Raw genomic sequence first — 20,784 nt, 5'->3', positions numbered from 1 at the left:
CAGCTGTCCCCAATTTAAAGGGAAAATTCAGTCCATTCTGAAGGTCAGGGCTGTGGAGTCGGTCAGCCAAACCTCCGACTCATCAATTTTCCAGACTCTGACTCCTCTATATATGACTCGTGTTTTTTTAAGCGATACATTTACTGTATTAAAATGATAATATCAAGCCTTTCATCACCATTATGATGAAATAATCAAGCTAATTAGATAGAACATAAAATATATTTATTGGAATACAATTTCAGAACATAAAACTCTACTAAATTGTAAAAATGCAATATGTTACACGTCTTCAGACATGAGCATGGCCACCACAAGTGCCCAAACTAGACCTGAATTAGTTGATGAAGGCAACCCGGCTCCACTCCAGAGCAGTGTAGCTTCGTCGTTCACCACACCACTGCAAATGGAGGTGAAGGGGGGTGTCAAAGGCAATATACATAATGGGTGTCGTGAGACCAAATGACCTTCAGCCAAGTGCATGGAAATGGCTTCAACAGACACAAAACTTGTAACAACGGCGCCACCTGTCTCTGGATAACAGACAACAAAACAGTCAGAGCTGCTCCTGCTTTCGGACATCAGACAATTCTTTCTACTGATGGTCTGTCGAGGGCGTTTTAAGCCCGGTCGCCTTGTGTGCATCTCCTCATGCATCTACTGGTCCGAACATCTCCTAACAGTCTGGTTAGACCGGCCCTGGTGGCGACATTTCGTCAATATGACCATCCAGCTTCTCACATTCCAATAATGCGCCCCTCTCGAACTCTGTTAACTGGGCGAAATCTCTTCAATTGCATCATAGAGGCGTCTAGTGGCCAACAAGCTCTACTCAAGCTGAAAAAGAGGTCACTACATGAAAGAAGCCTCTGAGAGGGTGGAACCACTTTTAGGGCCTTAGGTGGCAAGGCTGTTCATCTAATCACAACTCTAATCATTTACATATTGGCCTGAGATGTAACTGCATGCCGAGTTTTGCAGCAAAACGACAACCCCTTCTAGATGCTTGATTTGTTTTAATACAAAAAGTGTAATTAGGCCACCTACACACAAACAGGTGCCCATAGCGGAATCCGACCCCGAGCCCGGCCGGTGTCCGCATGTACCTGTATTTATCTGTACTGCGGATGGTACGGACAGCTCGTCGTCGGACATGCGCAGTACAGATTTTTATTCCCCATGCCATTGCTAGACAATGATGCAGAATCCGCGACCTTTCCACAGTGTCAATTGCGGAAGGGCTGCGGGTGGACGGCTTCCATTGACTTCAATGGAAGCCGTCCGTGCAGAATCCGCACTAAAATAGAACATGCTGCGAATTTTCCTCCGCTTGTGGAAATCGCAATTCGATTCCGCGAGTGTGCAGGAAGCAAGTAATCAATGGTATTTGCTGCGGATCCACGGTGCAGACGCTGACCGCGGATTCCGCAATGGAAACCGTTTCGTCTGCAGGATGCCTTAGGCTGAACGGAATTAAGAAAATGCTAGACTTGTTCAATAAAATTACAATATAAATATCTGTCAATTATTTTAAAACCTTAATAAGTCAGATTGCCCTTTTAAAGCAGCTAATTTGGTGACAGTTTGAAGACAATAGGAAAAGTAAGAAAACCGTCCGTAGTATCTATGCAACATGTTTCTTTGGATATTTTTGTAGCCCATTACAAAATAACATCTTGACAGGTGCCCCAGTGATCTTCAGTGTGAAATGACTGTTACAAAGTGAAAGTGTGATGAGAGGTGGCAGACTAATAGCTCCATTACCTTCTATACGTGCATTTATAAATCGCTTTCACTCTTACAAAATAAAAGAAAGATAAAGTCCTATTTTGTATGTCTAATCACAGCCTGGGTCCTGCAACCAAGGGATGCTACAGAAAGTGCTGGAGCCTCTTTTTTCTGCAAGATTGCTTAAACCAGACCTATTTATCCAAGGCAGCCTTTTAAGTAATACCCACCCAATAATAATATCTCATATTTTGCCAGCAGATAATTAAGAGTTGTTGAAATCTGCATATTTCCCATTCTGATTATCAAAGCCAAATGCACTTCATGATTTCACAATGTACTTTCTATGAACTGATAAAAAAAAAATTGCCCTCATTTACTGCTCATTTATGCAGGCAGCCGAATGTAGCACAAGCATGATAATCTTATCATTCCAAATCAACTTCAGGCTTTATTCACAGCCACTCAATGAATTACATAATTGAATGGCTGTGATTGGTTCATCGAGCGCTGACTCTGATTGGCTAAGGGGAAGTTCCTGAACCAATCACAGCAATCTCTTGCTGAAGGCGGGGTATTTAAGCCCCATTAGCAGGAAGAGAATGCTCTCTCAGCGCTGAGGGCTACATGGAAGCCTGCTGGAGCACCGGGGACCAGTAAGAGGGACCCGAATGGCACCTGCTAGGTGAGTATTAAGACACCTCTCCCCCTGAAAATAAAATACTGTGCCTCTTTTGAGGCAAAAACTAATATAAGAGTCTTATTTTGGGGGAAACACGGTAGGCGGCTCCCATTGGCTAATTGCGGCCAAAAGATAGGTCAGCGCAGAAAAGGGGCCGCCTGAATCAGAACCGTATGTGCTATTTTTTCCGTACGGCTGATTTAACGCACCGCAAAATCGCCCATTTGAATGAATATATTAGGACCCAATTTTCAGCTGGCGTTTTACGCTCATGTGAATAAGGCCTCAAGAGCGTAAGAGAGTTGAGCCGCTGGTGCTGGCAGTGATACGCTCATGCTCGTAATTCGTTCAATTCATCCCAAAGATGTTCAAACACAACTGTGCATTGACAATTAGTTGTTGCGCCAATGTTGCCCTTAGAAATCATTTTAAAAATTGCTAAATATTAGGGCTATAACCAATGAAATGACAGACGACTCAATTGCCCATAGCTACTCTAGCTGAGCAGACATCTGACAAAGTGGATTGCAGGAAGGTTCCTAAGATGGCAGTTCTTCATTCCACCACCGCCCCCGTAGTATCTTCTGTGCAAAAAACTGTATAAGGCCGGAAGTCACGATGGAACTATAGCGGTCAATATGTGAGATGGAGACCTCTTTGGTCCGTGTCTCACATAGTTTCCATCCCTCTGAGTCTTTTTTAAACTGGGTAGAAATATACCATCCTTGTGCTGCCATATGTCTTGCCACATATACACGGATGAAAATGCTAACAATCTATTTCACAAATATCTTTATTACTCTCATACTAATTTTAGCTGTAATGTCTGATGGTATACAGTACCAAAAAGTAAGTGAACCCCTAGGACAGGGGTGTCAAACTCATTTTCACCGAGGGCCACATCAACCTTATGATTGCCTTCGAAGGGCAGATTCTAATTGTAAGACAGTATAGTAAAAGTGAACTCCATAGTGGCCCGACTGGTAATAAGGTCCCCCATAGTGGCCAGTGGCGCACACTATTATACATATATCTACACACAGGCGCACACTATTATTATACATATATATATGTATACACAGTTGCACACTATTCTAAGTATATATGCACATATGTAAGTATAAGGTAGACCGCAGCACACAAGCAACACTCAATTATGAGGGAGGTTTCTCACATAAGGGGTGAAGGATGCACGCTTATCCCAGGTTCTGGATCCTGAACCGATCAGCATGAAACATCTACAAGAGAGTTCAAAGCAGCATCCAAGGATATTTCAACTGAAATCACTCACATATTGTGCCCAGAAACTACAAAGTTTCGACCGCATTAACAGCAGTCTTTTAATGCGGTCGAAACGTTGTCGTTTCTGGGCACAATAAAGATGACCTTCACTGGATGATGTGAGTGATTCAAGTATATATGCACAGACGCACACTGTTCTACACATATATGCACAGAAGCACACTAATATACATATATACACACAGACGCACACTATTCTACACATAGACGCACACTTTTCTACACATATACGCACAGACGCACACTATTATACACATATACGCACAGACGCACACTATTGTACACATACGCACAGACGCACACTATCATGCGTATATACGCACAGACGCACACTATTATACATATATACGCACAGACACACACTATTATACACATATACGCAGACGCACACTATTATACACATATGCGCACAGACGCACACTATTATACACATATACGCACAGACGCACACTATTATACACATATACGCACAGACGCACACTATTATACATATATACGCACAGACGCACACTATTATACACATATACGCACAGACGCACACTATTATACACATATACGCACAGACGCACACTATTATACACATATACGCACAGACGTACACTATTATACACATATACGCACAGACGCACACCATTCAACACATACGCACAGACGCACACTATTGTAGACATATACGCACAGACGAACACTATAATACACATATACACACACGCACACCATTCTACACATATACGCACAGACGCACACCATTCTACACATATACGCACAGACGCACACTATTATACACATATACGTACAGACACACAAACACACACACATATATATATATATATATATATATATACACATATACACACACACAGGTGGACATATATATATGTATATTATATATATACACACACACATATACACATACATACATATGCACACAAGGACACTTCTGCATTTTTATACACATTTTTATACTTACCTGCATCCAATGTGGTCCCACCAGCAGGTATACTGGCTGCTCTCAGTCCTTCTTGGGGTCCTCCTGCATACGTGGGCCCCTGATGTCTCCCAGGCCTGCAGCCATGAACAGAGGGAGGGTCGGTGAGAGGAGGTCAGCGCTGACCAGGCTCTCCCCCTGTAGCTACTCCTCCTCAGCGCTGCTCTCTTCGCACCAGGGATCATGTTTTCTGCAGTCTTTTTTCCTCCTCCGCAGCTGTTGTCAGTGTGCTATCAGCACTCCTCTTTTACTGTCTGCACTAGACAGAACAAGCCGATAGAAGATCGCATACTGACAAGAGCACAGAGGGTGATGGAACTTGCTGCACAGCCGGCGGGCCACAGGAAATGAGGTGACGGGCCTTGTGTTTGACACCTGTACCCTAGGAATTACCTGGTTTTCTGGACTTATTGCTAATAAAATGTCTGATTATTATTTAAATCACAATCACAGGCAAACACAATCTAATTAAATTAATAACAAAGATACAGTTGTACCAGTCATGTCTTTTATTGAACAAACAAGCAGATGTGAACCCTTGGATTTAACAACCTGTAGATGCCCCATTAGCAGCAATCACCTCCACCAAATGCTTTCTGCAACTACAAATAACAATTGTGGACTATTCCTCCCTACGAATGTGTTTCAGTTTAGCAATATTTCTGGGATGCTTTGCATATGCAGACTTCTACAGCACCTCAATATGGTTAAAGGAGCTACACCTATCAGACTTTCATGGCATATCCTGTGGAGATATACCATATGATAGGTTTTATGGTGAATCCTCCTCTATAAACAAGCCAGGTCTTTGGCAAGGATTTTGCAGCCATTTCCAGCTCTATGTGTTTCTACGTGGGTGTTATAAAGGTTGTTTGCATCCAAGCATAGTTCACGGTAACCAATATTTCTTCAGAAGAACAGATCTATCACCAACCAGGCCTTGTGTACTTTTATTTAATGGGCAAAACAGCTATGAAACCCACTCTTTCAATCTTATCTACTTAGCTGACACATGGCATCACTTACTTTTTCTCCCTACTGTGCATGTTTACACAATGTGCTCAATAAAAGTTATTAGTTTAATTAGATTGCTATATAAGTCATAACTATAGACAAAAAAAAATTCAGCCAACATTTTATTAGTGACGGATGCAAAGATCCGGGGATGACAATTGTCCGAATAATTGCTCAAGTAAGCAAATGCAAACGACAGTCATTTTTTGTCAACGCGGCCACCAAAGGGGTGATGAGCGGTAATTCCCTCACTAGATGCTAGCCATTTTGTTTCACCTTGTTGGTCATCTGGTATAAAGTCATAGCCATTAATATTTGAATGACTTGCAGACAAAGAATTTTCATGGAGATCCACTCTATGTGCGATATGTCAGCAAATTAATGAACAATCATCACTCTGTGTAAGAGCTTTCAAACAACTGTCGTTCGCACACTTCAGCGACTCTTCTGAGCAGCTGTCTGAATGATAGCGGCTTAGAATAATAAGCCAGAACAAATACTGAAAGTACTAGTGGATTTTATACACTAAACAGTATAAGAGACTGATGTATCAGGGGACACAGAAGGGGAATGAGCAGCGGAGGCACGTGGGGAAGAAGTGGAACCTGTGGAGACATGAACAGCACTGAGGCCGACACTGGGAGGGGAACACACAGGAGTTGGTGAGTGAAGAAAGCTGTGCTATTCAGTGGTTATGCATGACTGGGGTTTATAAGCACTGGAGCTGTGAGTAGTGCTTGGGGGAGGAGCCACACACACAGCCTGCACAGCTAATTTGCATAGGAGAGGGAACGGACACGCCCCTCCGATCCAGAGCATAAACAATAACAGAGGGCTTTCTTGGGATCACAGAAGCCTAGAAATCTTTTTTTTTCACTTCCTCAGGTGTGCTGAGGTAGAGGAACATGTTTTGGCTATATTTATTTTTTTTTAATTTTTAACTTGGAAAACCCCTTTAATGATATGGTATATGGGCAGAAAAAGAAGCATTATTTATTTAACTTCTCATGGGACCTTCATTCCACTTTGACATGCACTAGGTTCTCATACATTTTATATAGCACACACCTACAATACATATTCCCTTTGATTCTAAGGCTGCATGTCATTTCTAAATCACTTCAAGTCTATACAAGAATATCAATTCAATAAACATGTAATTAATAGTATGCACTATATGTTTCACTGGCCATTCTTCTTCGGTTTATGACGGGGATGTTTTCCATTTCACAGTAACGGCGCCTATAATTTACCGAATAGCTATAACAAGGCAGAAGATTGAAGAAACTGACTTGTGGGCAAGGTGACATGATGGTGACATTAGAGATTGCTTAGCTGCATCCTTTATTTTATGCAACTGTTAGTAATGACTGTGATTGCAAAGCCTATTCCACAAAACTGCCAATGTTGTCGACACGCCTTAGTCCATGTGGTGTATTACAGCATGCCCAAATAAGATACTTTTTCTTTTGTTAACATTTACAAAGATACATTTTCTTCAGGTTATGGGCCTTACTTTTGCACATTGAACCTGGTGAATTGTGCAGTTCCCATCTTTCTACTGTAATGTCTACAAGGATATACAAGTGATTCCTCGGGTTACAATGGCCTCAGGATACAATATTTTCAACATGCAATGGTCTTTCCTGGGTCATTGAAACATGAAACCAGATTCAATATACAATGTCACAGAGAGTCCTCATCTGCGGTGTGTGCTCTTTTCTGTAAGATCCAGCCAATCAGCACAGGTATTTCGCTGTAAAACACTTGTATTACTGCAGTACATGCACTGATTGGCCATCTCTACGGTACTACATATCCTGTACTGCTTTTTACCTGCACCAGAATGAGCTGCTCCTTTGGCACCAGGTGAGGGTGGCTCATGTTATTTTTTTGGTACATTGCATGTTCCGTAGAGGAACCTGAAGAAGCTCCTGTCAACTACATAAAAAAGTGATTTACAGATTCCTGCAGCTACCCTGTTTCCTGAAAATAAGACCTACCCCCAAAATAAGCCCTAGCCCAATTTTCAGGGTAGGGCTTGAGATATAAGCACTACCCCAAAATAAGCCCTAGTTACACTACATAAAAAAAACATTACCTAACATGCTTGGTCCAGGTCCCTCCCACAGATCTCTAGAGGTTCAACGCAGTCGTTCGCTGCTCGTACAACGTTACTTCCTGGTTACGGGATTCATGAATTCGACCTCCAGGAAGCGATGGCTGTGATTGGTTCTTCAAACAGTGCTCAGTCAATCAATGTAGCGCTGGATGAACCAGTGCAATGGCTGTGATTGGCCGTGCCTCAGCCAATTCATAAATCCCGCCTCTCTAATGCAATGGCTGTTAGTTAGTTTTTCCACCGTTGCTCAGCCAATCAATGCAGCGCTGGATAATAGCATTGGTTTCCTGCGCTGAATTGATTGGCTGAGCAGCGCTCAAAGAACGAATCACAGCCATCGCTACCTAGAGGCGGGATTTATGAATCCCATAACCAGGAAGTGATTCTGTATGAGTGGCTGAGGACGGTGGGAAGTGCGTTGTAGCTGTGGGGAGCAGTGGAAGGGACCTAGACCGAGCATGCTAGGTAAGTATAATAAGACCTCCCCCCTAAAATAGGACATAGTGCCTCATTGGGGGCAAAAAATAATATAAGACAGGGTCTTATTTTGGGGGAAAGACAGTATTTCTGACTCTTATACATAGAATCTTGCATTATCTGTATTAGTTATCTGCTTATTTTTTTTTTACTCCTCATTTTGCATGATGTTTCAGGGGTTTCAGAACCAATCACCGGTCTTCCGTAGAGTTATGGTTTTCGACACACAATATTATCAACATACGATGGTCGTCCTGAATACGGGCAGGCTTACTTTATATTGATTAATATTGCATATTGAGGGACCACTTGTGTTCTCATGTTCCATTTCTCAATGTCATTAGATGAAACAGAAAATGAAGGCCATATATTTCATCTTTAATGCTCTTGGCTTAAGCATGTTCTGCAATCTGAATTTGAAAAGCGGCCAACGGATTAAATATGAGAGGACCACATTTGATCCAGATGTCATGAAATAACTAATTTTAAATATATTTTTAATGTGTGCTGCTGTGTAGCACATTAGCGGGGGACGTACGGCACAGGAAAACACTCGCTACTATATTTCATGGTTAGCAAAAAAAATAGTTATACTTCCTTTTCACATAAATTACCTTCAGCAATAGATGACATTAATAAAAAATACTGTAATACTAACATCATAGCATATAATCGTATACAAAGGGGTATTATTACTGTGCTTGTGCTGTGCATTTAATGTACAGCCCAATAGGTGATCATAGCCATAAGGCTACTTCAACATAGTTGTAAGTCTGTCGCTAACCATGCTGCTACTCGGAATAATTGTGAAAAAAACTCCTATCCTATAAAAATTGGAACCCAACATCTTTCTATAATAGCATTTATCATTGTGCTTCTACAGAAGTGCCACGCTGTACAATTAATAAAGCAGAGAGAATTGAAGTGATTACAGAAAAAAAGCCATGTCTAATAAAGCAATATTATCTCTTCTCTCCAGAACTGTGCCCGGAATCTGCAGTATCACAATGAAGGAAGCCATCCATACAAAGTATCTTAATACGGATTTTCCCTAGCAACAGTCTTCAGCTAAGTAACCCCACTGCGATAGAACCTGTGGATCAAGAATAGGTCTCTAGAGTCACCTACGGACCCACCACTTGTAAGGCAATCATGGTCGGCCATGAGTGATAGCCTATGATGAGTAGGGAGGCAGCAGTTCAAGAGTGATTTTTTTAATTAAAAGCAGCCTGAATGTGTTAATTAAATATATTACAAAAAGTCTTAAAACCTCTTCTTTACAATGAAAAAATAAATTACAATTACATGGACACTACCTTTTCAAACAACCGGTGCTTACATGATAGCCAGTGTGATAACTAGCGAAAGTGCTATTTACCTAAAGTGTTTCGTATTGAAGAATCACTTTTAATTGCTGTCTACCTTCCTCCTAGTTTGTTATCCACTAACTGTTCTCAACTGATTGACAGGAGATGTGGAGATGTTAGAACAGGGATGGGGGACGAGGATGGTTAAGTGACCTACATAGAGAGCAGAGGAGAGGGGATAGGAGGGAAGGAGAGGTCCATACAGATGCTGCCTGCAAGCTTATAGTAAGTCACTGCTTACTGTGTTTTAGCTACAGAAATCACATTTCCAGTGCTCATTTTTGTGGTACAACATGATTTTATGTGTGTATGTTAAAGACATTTATAGAGCAGCATCTGCAATTCTCTGTGTACAGTCTATAGAACACAACTCAGCAGCCAGGCCCCTCCTACAACCTGGAGAGGGGAAAATAGGAAAATATGCAGGATGCAAGTTGTATAATGAGTAGAAACCTGTTCTGATTGTGTCCTGCTTACAAAGCTACAGGGCTCTGATACAATGTAGGAGCCACACCATTACAGTATATCACTACAACAAGTTTTTGTATAAATTGATACCATATAATTTACAGTTAGTCATTTTCTTTACATTATGCAATTAGTGAAAAAATGAAATTTTGTCCCATACTATGCAAATTAACTATACAAATAGGAGCGCACATAAAGCTTGATGTCACCAACCACAAACAATACAAAACATACAATACAGATCACAAAAATACATGTAATGAATGTGGAACCAAACAATACTCAAGTTTGCAGGAATAGGACATCCCTCTAATCACCCATACAACCAAAATTTGTAATTTTGCATTTGCTATCTCATCATACATGTACATTTATGTATAAGGGTGAGTTTACACATTGTGGATTTACTCTGGGATTTCGACTGTGTACTTCATGCCAAAATTCCGCAGCAATGTACAATACAGTGATACCTTGGGTTAAGAGTGCCTCCGCTTACAAGCTTTTTGACTTGAGAGCAGGTTCTCTCCTGAATTTTTGCTCTGATTTAAGAGCAAAAACTTGGGCTAAAAGCCTTGATCTCAATGGGGCCGCTGCTGCTGCCGGTGGCCCATTGAAAGGAATAGCCTGCCGGCAATCCCTGCAGTGATTTTCGGGGAAGGGCTTTAAATATAAAAATCTTCCCACTGGGTGTCAGCTGTAATAAACAGCCCGCACCTGCGCTGTATGAGGAGAGATGGCACTGTGATCTCTCTTCATACATACCCCGACGCCGCAGCACGTAAATGTACACTTCGCTTTAAATGGACGGGCACCGAATGATCCAGCTGACATGTTTAAAGATGGCAAGCACTCACCAAACTTGAGATTAAAATGACAAAACGAAAGCAAAGCTTGTCATGGTTCCTTGCCTCACACCATATCGCCGTGACACACAAACACATAAAATACCTGGTGAGCTCTTCTTTAATCTTCAAAGGTTCATGAGGGTAGAATTTCACTCTAAAGCACATGGTGTATGGTGGATGAGCTGAAACGTTATAAAACAAAAAAAAAAGCATGAGAACAGCGCAGGGCATAGTTGCTTGATGAAAATGCAGGAGAGGTTTCCATACAGTAAGCAAAATGGTACTAAGGGTCGTCCAAGCCAGAGGAAGAAATAAAAGCATGCTAGGAAAGCCTCAATGAGTTTGCAGATTACTTTAGTGATCAATATGCAATGTCAAAGGCAGACGTGAAATATGATTTTATCGATGCTAGAACTTCCGGTCCCTCCTAAATGACAGCCATACTTAGCCAGACATAGATGTCATTCCATCAAAAATACAGACCGCCCCAAAGTTATGATCCTACCTACATTCCAAAAAAAACCATTACATATAGTACATTCAATTCAAAGGTCAACCATAACTCTAGACAATACATTGTCCCTGATGCATTAGAAGTTATCAAGGGTCCGCAAGACTTGCTTACCTCCTATTACCCCAGTAAGAGGCTCAGAAGACCATAGCCACCAAATACCTCTATTTATGTTTTTTCTCTTTCGATCTGGGGCTTCCAGGTATTTTTTTGAAAGCAAAACCAGAATAACCTTGAGGCTTAATTACTTTCTATGAAATGGCGCTTACCGTATTTTCCGGACTATAAGGCGCACCGGATTATAAGGCGCACTTTCTATGAGCGCATTATAAGCAATCTTGTTTCATATATAAGGCGCACTGGATTATAAGGCGCAGCACATTAGTGCTGTGCAGGGGCCGGAGAGGCTTCTATCAAGCCTGATAGAAGCCTGTCCGGTCAGATCGCGGTTGCTGGGCAGCCGGGGGCCTTCTGAAAGGCCCTAGGGCTGTCTATGCAGAGCGCCTAGCAAGTCGTGCGCTAGATGGGCACTCTGCATAGACAGCCCTGGGGCCTTTCAGGAGGTCCCCGGCTGCCTAGCAACCGCACAGCGTCCCGCGATCTCATCGTGGGACGCTGTACGGGCCCCCTGAACATCGGTTGCAGGCTGTTCTTACAGCGGGCACCCGGCGGCAGCAGTTCTGATGAGCCGCGCCGCTCGTTAGAACTGTTAACACTTTAAATACCGCTGTCAGAGCGGTATTTAAAGTGTTAACAGTTCTGACAAGCGGCGCGGCTCGTCGGAACTGCTGCCGCCGGGTGCCCGCTGTAAGAACAGCCGGCACCCGACGTTGTATGGAGCAGGATCCACCCGCGATCCCGCTCCATACTACTACTTGTTTGACTTGCGAACAAAACGGACTTGCGAACGGGCTCCCGGAACGGAACCTGTTCGCAAGTCGGGGAGCACCTGTACTGTAAAAACCCAAGTGAAGAATAAATTCATAGGCGCACGGGGGGGGGGGGGGGGGGGGGGGGGAGGAGCATGGTGTGTGCTGTGGTATGCCGCCCACGATAGAGGTAAAGGATCCTGTATGAACCCCTTTCTTTACTGTCGGGTTCATATATAAGGCGCACCGGATTATAAGGCGCACTTTCTATTTCTGAGAAATTCTCAGCATTTTATGTGCGCCTTATAGTCCGGAAAATACGGTAGTTTATGACTCCTTTTAATGGCTAACAAAAATACATGATGTTATTGTGAGCTTTCAAACCTCCCAGGATTCTTCCTCAGGCTTAAGGCACATTTACACGGAGCGATGGTCGCTCAAAAATTGCTAAAAAACAATCGATTGAGTCTTTATTGTTGCATCTAAACGCGCGGCCATCGTGCACTTTTCGTGTACTGCTAGCTGATTGTTAAATTCAGTCCAACCTAAAAATTGTCCTTCGGCCTTATTAGCAGTTCTCCATGGGTAGTGCAGGATAGCATTGTTTCTTGCTGGAGAACAAAAGAACTGAAAGCAGATAAGAGCCCTCAGGCTATTAACTGCTTTCAGCTAAGGCTTCATTTGCACACTTAATTGCTCTTAAGTAGCTGAGTAGCTACTTAATAGTTTATGCCAAATGATCGCTCAAAGCTGTCACTCAAACTGTCCTTTGAGTGATCTTTTAATGAAACAGATCTGTACAAATGTACACATATGAAAAGGCATAGACAAAGGGAGACTAATTTGAACTAAAAACAATACCAGACAAGATAAGCAGGGAAGTAAATACTTAATTAGTCCGCTGGTAAGGAATGTGACAGTTTTATGATCTCTAAATTGGTGTTAGGGGGTCTCAGGCCTCTGTGTTATCTCTCCTTCAGACATCCAGATAAGGAAGATGAAACAATACCTCTGCAGCGCCACCTATTAGATTTACCAAGTCTGTAAAACAATGATTGGGATCTACAAGATTACTTGGTTTCTCTTACTGAGAACAATCACATTTTGCTCTACTAGCTAACACGGTACCAAACTTTTTTTAGTTTATGACTGTCTCTCCAATATTGATAGTAAATGTAATGTTAATATAAAGTCATGAGAAAACGAAGTACATCCTCTTTGAATTGACATATCAAGACGTAATAGAAAAAAATCTGGTCCTAAGAACGTCTTGAAATTAGGGAAAACCCACCTTAGATGAACAACAACACATGACAAATTACACTGTGTCATTATGTATGCAACAAAAAGTAGACCGAAATGCATTAGCAGTGTGTGAAACATGAAGTACACCCTTACAGCTTCCATGGGAATTAGGTCGGTAAGTACACGCCAGGTGTTTCTAATCAAATGTCCTAATTGATCATCAGCAACTGTGACCACCTCTACTGAAAGCAGGAGTTTTCGAAGTTTGCTGGTTTGGAGCATTTAGACGTGTGTCAGCACAATGCCAGGAGGAAAGGCATCAGCAATCTTCTTAGAGAAGCAATTGTTGCTGTCCATCAATCTGGGAAGGGTTAGAAGGCCATTTCCAAACAATTAGAGACCATGATTCAACTGTGAGAAAGATTCCTGATAAGTGGAAATCATTTAAGACGGCTGACAATCTTCCCAGAAGTGGATGTCCCAGCAAATTCACCCCAAGGTCAGAGTGAGCAACGCTCCGAGAAATTGCAAGAAAACCCAAGAGCTACATCTCACACTCTAAAGGTCTTAGTAATGTTAGATGTTCAGGTTCATGAGAGTGTAATTAGAAAACGACTGAACAGGTACAGCTTGTTTGGAAGCATTGCCAAGAAAAAGCCTCTGCTTTCTGGGGGAAAAAAATCACATCCGCATGCTAAAAAGCTGCTCTGCGGGCGCCCATGTATCCCTATGGGCGGGTTGATTTACGGATCTCCTGCGCGGGTTCCGCAAATCAAATCCGCCCGTGTGAGCCAGGCCTTAAATAGACAAGACAAAGTGGAGATGTTTGGCCGTAATGCCCAATGCCACATTATGCGAAAACCAAACACAGCATATCAGTGAAGGGGTGATGATTTGGGCTTGTCTTGCAAGCACAGGACCTTGGCACCTTGCAGTCACTGAGTTGACGATGAACTCCTCTGTATGCCAAAGTAATCTATAGTCAAATGTGAGGCCATCTATCCAAAATCTAAAGCTTGGCCATAACTGAGTCATGCAACCGGACAAGGATGCCAACAAGCAAAGTGTTGCACTGGCTCAGTCAACGTCCAGACTTCAACCTAAGTGAAGAGCTCAGTTGAGTAATGGCCAATTCTAACAGTTTTTGAGAATTTTGCAGCAAAGTTTTTTTTAGATAAGTATCCATGTAGTGCATGTATCTGAATGATTTTTTTTATTCTTAACACCATACGTGTTAATACCTTGCTTTATAGATGGCAGAACGGTGCAATACCGATGAAACCTCACTTTTGACTGGGGGTAGGGACTTGCTGTTCTTGCCCTGAGCCCCTCATCGATATGCTGTGGTGGTAACTTAAGAGAGTAGTGCAAAAACAAATGCCTACAAACCTCAATGAGCTGAAGCAACCTTGTAAATAAGAGTGAGCCAACATTCTTCAGAACGATGTGAGAGACTGATAAAGTAATTACTTCAAGTTATCGCTGCTAAAGTTGGTTCTACAAGCTGTTGATTCATGAGGTATACTTCATTTTTCACACCCTGCTTCTGCATTTCGGCCTGATTTTTGTTAAATAGATAATGGCATGGTATAATCTGTCATGTGTTGTTATTATAAAAAGGTATTAGAACACAAAGTACAACACAGCATGCTGGATATGGGACTATGTAGCCACAGACTGGTCCAGATGCCCAGGCTGACCCCTAGCCATTGCCAAAAATGCCTACAAAGGGCGTATGAACATCAGAACTGGGCCATAGAGACATGAAGGAAGGTGGCCTAATGAAGCATGCTTTCTTTTACATCATGTGGATGGCTGGGTATGTGTGTGTTACTTACCTGGGGAAGAGATAGCACAAGGTGGAGCTATGAGCAGAAGACAAGCTACCAGAGCTGGTGTCCTACTCTGGCCAATGTTCTGCTGGGACACCTTGTGTCTCGACATTCATGACACATGCCACATACCTAAACAGTTCCACAGACCAAGAACAGCATTTGAAGGCAACTGTTATCCCCAATGATAATAAACCCTTCCGCACAGTAAAGATTGTTCAGGAATGGTTTTGAGGAACATGACAAAGAATTTTTTGACAAGGTTTTGACTTGTCCTCCAAATGTTCCACATCTCAATACCTTCGGGCATCTGTGGGCGGTGCAGGAAAAACAAGTCAGGACCATGGAGGCCGAACCTTTCATCTTACAGGACTTAAAGGGGTTTTCTGAGACATTGTAAAAGTTATTCAGTGGGCAAATAACTGTACTCACCCTTTTAAAGTCCCACAGCTCCTGAGTCCCACCAGGTCCCATCCCAGAAAACATCTGCAGTAGTCATGTGTCCGCAGCAGGGCTGCCAGCATTGGTGCTGCTTAACTTCTAAAGGGGGCCTACCTTGTTTGTTTTTTTTACAGTTACTTGTCCGCTGGATCATTTTTAACTCCTTAGCACTCCATCACGTACGTTCAGTTAAGTCATGGCGACACCCGCCTGCAACAGTTCCGTTCAGCAGCGCCGCGGATCGGAGCTGTTAACCCTTTAAATGCTGCTGTCAATTCTAACAGTGGCATTTAAATGCCCCATCAATGTTTGGGGTTTATAATTGCCCCCAGCGATAATCTCGCAGGGTGCTGTGCGGTTGCCATGACAGCTGGGGGGCCTTTTGCCGATTGCCATTCCTGAGATGTGGCCTTATATATTGCTTGTCAGGTCACGGTATAATGTAATACTATGGTATTACATCACACTGCAGGAGTGATCAAACCATCACAAGTTCTTGTCCCATATAGGGACTAAAAAAATGTAAAAAAGTCAGTTTCAATTTTTTTTTATTAATTATTAAAAAAAAAAAGGTAATAAAAGTTAAAAAAACACTGTTGCAATACTTAGAATAAAAATCTAAATTAAAAAGCAACATATTTGGTATCACTATGTCCAAAAAGGTGTGATCTATCAGAGTAACGCATTATTTACCTCATATAATGAACACTGTAATGAAATAAAATTAACGCCAGAATTTTGCCTTTTTTTCTACCCCGTCTCCAAGACATCAATGTATGAAAGTCATTTGTCCCTGCATTGTATAACAATACATGCATCACGATATAACTTCATTTGAATGAGGGAGTGATGTTACCGCTACTCATTCGCTCTCGGGATGCCTGTTTAGACAGGCAAATGCATCGTTGGCTTGTTCAAACGAGAATCGTCCAATCCCCGTACAAGTGAGTGAGAACGACTGAACGATTGTTTTTTAAACCGAAGCGAACGGGCGAAGGATGATTTTTATGCCTGCATAAAATGAATGATGAATGAAAAGTGAATGATTCTTGTTCGTCATTCAGTCGTCGGCTGCTTTTCATTCACTTTCGCTCGTTTGAACGATTTTTGGAATGATAATCGTTATGTCTAAAAGCACCTTACACCTTTATTAACTCTCTCTAAAAACAAACAAACCCACACGGCATTAGACAAAACATAGAAACGGCAAGGGCAGGGAACCTGCATCCCTCACTACCACACCCTGCTCTGAGCACCTACCTACACAGCTAGGAGAGGCGCCCTGACAGGGACAATCCCATGCCGGATCCTACATCCCATCAGCTCATCTGCTAAATGCTCCATCTATTACTGAAATGTTCCAACTGCAACGCAGAGGATATGCAAATAATGGGGAAACGATTGTAGATTGTCTTTATAGGTTGGGATCTACCTGTGTGTTTGTGTTTTCCTACACAGGACTGGAGTTACACTCTATATATGACATCTCTAGTTGAGGTAAGGTATGTTCCCTGCACTTTAGGTACCTTTACAAGAGACAACTATTGGCGAAAGAGTCAATTCAAGCGATAGTCGGTGAGTGTAAACATGGCCACCGACAAGGTGATGAGCGATAAGTCACCATTTTAGACTACCAAAAAACAGTCGCTGGTTGATCACAAGTCACCTGGTGTAAAGTCAGTCGTTCATAACTGAACATCTGCAAAACAATTTGCATGGAGATTTCCTCTATGAATGATGTCGGACACAACTAATGAACAATCATCACTGTGTAAACGCAAACAGATGACTAAAATACACTTCAACGACTTTGCTGAGCGACTAACTGAACAACAGTCGCTTCATGCGAAGGTGTCTTTTGTTACAGGGTTGAGCTTATACTTTATATGTACTATTGTTGTAGATTCATTTCGTTTGCATTTTTTCACAGGATTGGGCTACCAATACACAGGTGAGTGCGATATCGGGCCGAGTAACTTGGCCCAATATCGGGTTCGGCAACCTGCGTTTTACTGATGGATGCGAGGCGATTTTCAGGCAAAAACGTATCTGTCAAATTCCGATCCTCTTGCGCGAGTTCCACGCGCAATAGAGGATCGGAAGTGTTTCCCATTGATTTCAATGGAAACCTCACATCGCACTCACATGGACATCGCACGGCATGTGAGAGCCATGTGATGCATTAAAGGTCCGATTGGAATCAATGGGTGATGCGTTCCGAGGAACGCGAAAAGATAGAGCATGCCGCGGATCAGGAAAACATCTTGCGCAAGTTTCTTGCCCGTGTGAAATCGCCCTTGGTGTTAAAGTCTATATATGATAACTGAGGCTATATGATTTAGGTTTCTGTGCCTTTGTTGCAGTGCTGGATTTCAATTTAGATGTATCTATAGATTACACTAATTTACATCTGCCTGATACATTGTGGTATTGGTGACAACCCCAGGAAAAAGCATAGGAGGTGCATTTATCTGTATTCTTTTTGGGAGGGACTACAAAACACCCTAAATACCTACCAATAAAAATCAAGTACTGCAGTTTATATGTTGAGTGCAATTAACTTATATATATACTGTATGGGCCTTGCCAGATCATCTCTATATAAAGGTGCATTTTTCTGTATAGGTCTTCTTTTATGAGCCTTTTGCTGGGAGATTATAATATTGTATATCCCATGTACCTATCTATAAAAAGTAAGTAGACTATAGAGAGTAGAATTATTTGAGGTTTTGTGGAACGATCGCTATATTAGCTGTGGTTGATGTCAATTTATTGTTCCCACCTGAGTCACCAGCTATTAGTCACCCCATGATAGGTGATATCTGGGTGGTCAGCTAGGTTCTAGCGTATATTGCATAAGTGAAGAGTGCTATACGATAGAAAACTTAACTGTCTCTACCTCCTGTTCAAGAAATAGCAGTCTACCTATAGTTACACCCGGACAAACCATAGGTTGCAATAGTGCAAAAAAAAAAACTGTTTCCTGAGGAAGCCATCAAAATAGCAATACGCATGGACTGCCCCCGTTCCTTCTCCGACTGACTATTTTCGGTTACCGACCTTATGAGTATACCTGGTTAAAAATACACATGCCCATTTGGATGCCTTATTTTGCTCTCAGCTGTCTTGTATCTGCTGTGGCTTATTGCACTATTGCAGCCTATGGTGTCTCCATGTATAACTATAGGTAGACTACTATTTCTTGAACAGGAAGTAGAGGTGATCGTGTTCCTGAACACTCAGGTCTGTGATTGGCTGCAGCAGCCTGTGATGTCCTGTACACAGGTCTGTGATTGGCTGCAGCAGTCTGTGATGTCCTGTACACAGGCTGACTGCACCTGTGAATACAGTGTCACAAGGGAGACTCATAGCCGCACACCGGGGACTTCGGGGACCTGGGAGACGCAAGTATAGGCATGTTTAACATGTTTGTGCATGTAAGACGTGTTTTCTTTTTCTTAAGTTGCACAACCCCTTTTAGCTTATTTGTTGGATGAAGCAAAGTTATGCAACTCGAATACACTTTGTCAAATGCAGCGCAGAATAGTTGAAACACAAGACGAGCCGCTGAAGGCATCTTGAGTTTCAAGTATTCTGCACCTACACCACGTTAAGGATTCCAGCACATGAGCAGTGACGTCCTTTCGGACAGTCAAATCAGGAATGGCGTCGCTGCACCACCCCTCTTGCTAAGCCCCAACCCTTCTATTGTCGCTTTTGAAAAGTGACAAGAAAAGATAAAAGTCGCATACTTTCTATGCACTATATCTTTATTTAAGAACAACGAAGCATCTGAGGCAATCATTAGAATCGTGTATCACAGATTATAACCAAATTCACAGTCTCATTTTTGGGCTCTTTTGCGATTCCTTAATATAATGTATGAAGCAGGTGTAAGATGAGGCTTCATGTAAAGCACAAATGTTTTCAACCGTATTTCCTTAACATTATTTGCTCCACAGAAAGTTATTAGCAAAACTTTCCATAAACTTCTATATACACCTAGAAGGAGGTGTTGGAATCACATAACACTTACTATGTGTGATTGTAACGTTGTTATAAGGAAGTGATTACATATCAGAGCAAAAGGAGGATATATTGCGGAAACCTGACCTCTTGAAGCGAGGCTCTAGTATCCTGTTGTACCACCTCTAGCTTGGATACAAGATGCGATACGGGCGGGCATGGAGGCTGTAGTACCCGGTTGTAATGCCTCTAGCTTGGATACAAGATGCGATACGGGCGGGCATGGAGGCTATAGTACCCTGTTGTAATGCCTCTAGCTTGGATACAAGATGCGATACTGACAGGCATGGAGGCTCTAGTACCCTCTTATAATGCCTCTAGCTTGGATACAAGATGCAATACTGGCAGGCATGGAGGCTCTAGTACCCTGTTGTACCGCCTCTAGATTGGATACAAGATGTGATACGGGCGAGCATGGACGCTCTAGTATCCTGTTGTACCGCCTCTAGCTTGGATACAAGATGTGATACAGGTGGGCATGGAGGCTCTAGTACCCTGTTGTACCGCCTCTAGCTTGAAAACAAGATGTGAAATGGGTGGGCATGGAGCCTCTAGTACCCTGTTGTACCACCTCCAGCTTGGATACAAGATGTGATACGGGCGGGCATAGAGGCTCTAGTACCCTGTTGTACGCCTCTAGCTTGGATAAAAGATGTGATATGGGTGGGTACGCAGGCTCTAGTACCCTGTTGTACCGCCTCTAGCTTGAAAACAAGATGTGAAACGGGCGGGCATGGAGGCTCTAGTACCCTGTTGTACCGCCTCTAGCTTGGATACAAGATGCAATACTGGCAGACATGGAGGCTCTAGTACCCTGTTGTACCACCTCTAGATTGGATACAAGATGTGATGCGGGCGAGCATGGAC

General features: G+C 42.5%; 1 protein-coding gene across 3 annotated transcripts in view; it reads right to left on the bottom strand.

The window, feature by feature from the left end:
* Nucleotides 1-20,784, bottom strand: part of FRMD3 (FERM domain containing 3) — a 146,055-nt gene that overhangs the window by 38,257 nt on the left and 87,014 nt on the right. For all 3 annotated transcript variants that reach the window (XM_066604126.1, XM_066604128.1, XM_066604127.1), the window contains exon 4: nt 11,097-11,175. In XM_066604126.1, coding sequence (XP_066460223.1) covers nt 11,097-11,175 — 79 coding nt within the window. The remainder of the gene's footprint in view (nt 1-11,096; nt 11,176-20,784) is intronic.

This window comes from Eleutherodactylus coqui, chromosome 5, assembly GCF_035609145.1.
Source record: "Eleutherodactylus coqui strain aEleCoq1 chromosome 5, aEleCoq1.hap1, whole genome shotgun sequence".
NCBI classification, from domain to species: domain Eukaryota; kingdom Metazoa; phylum Chordata; class Amphibia; order Anura; family Eleutherodactylidae; genus Eleutherodactylus; species Eleutherodactylus coqui.
Note: the sequence above shows the minus strand (reverse complement) of the source record. Positions and strands in the feature narration are given on the sequence as shown.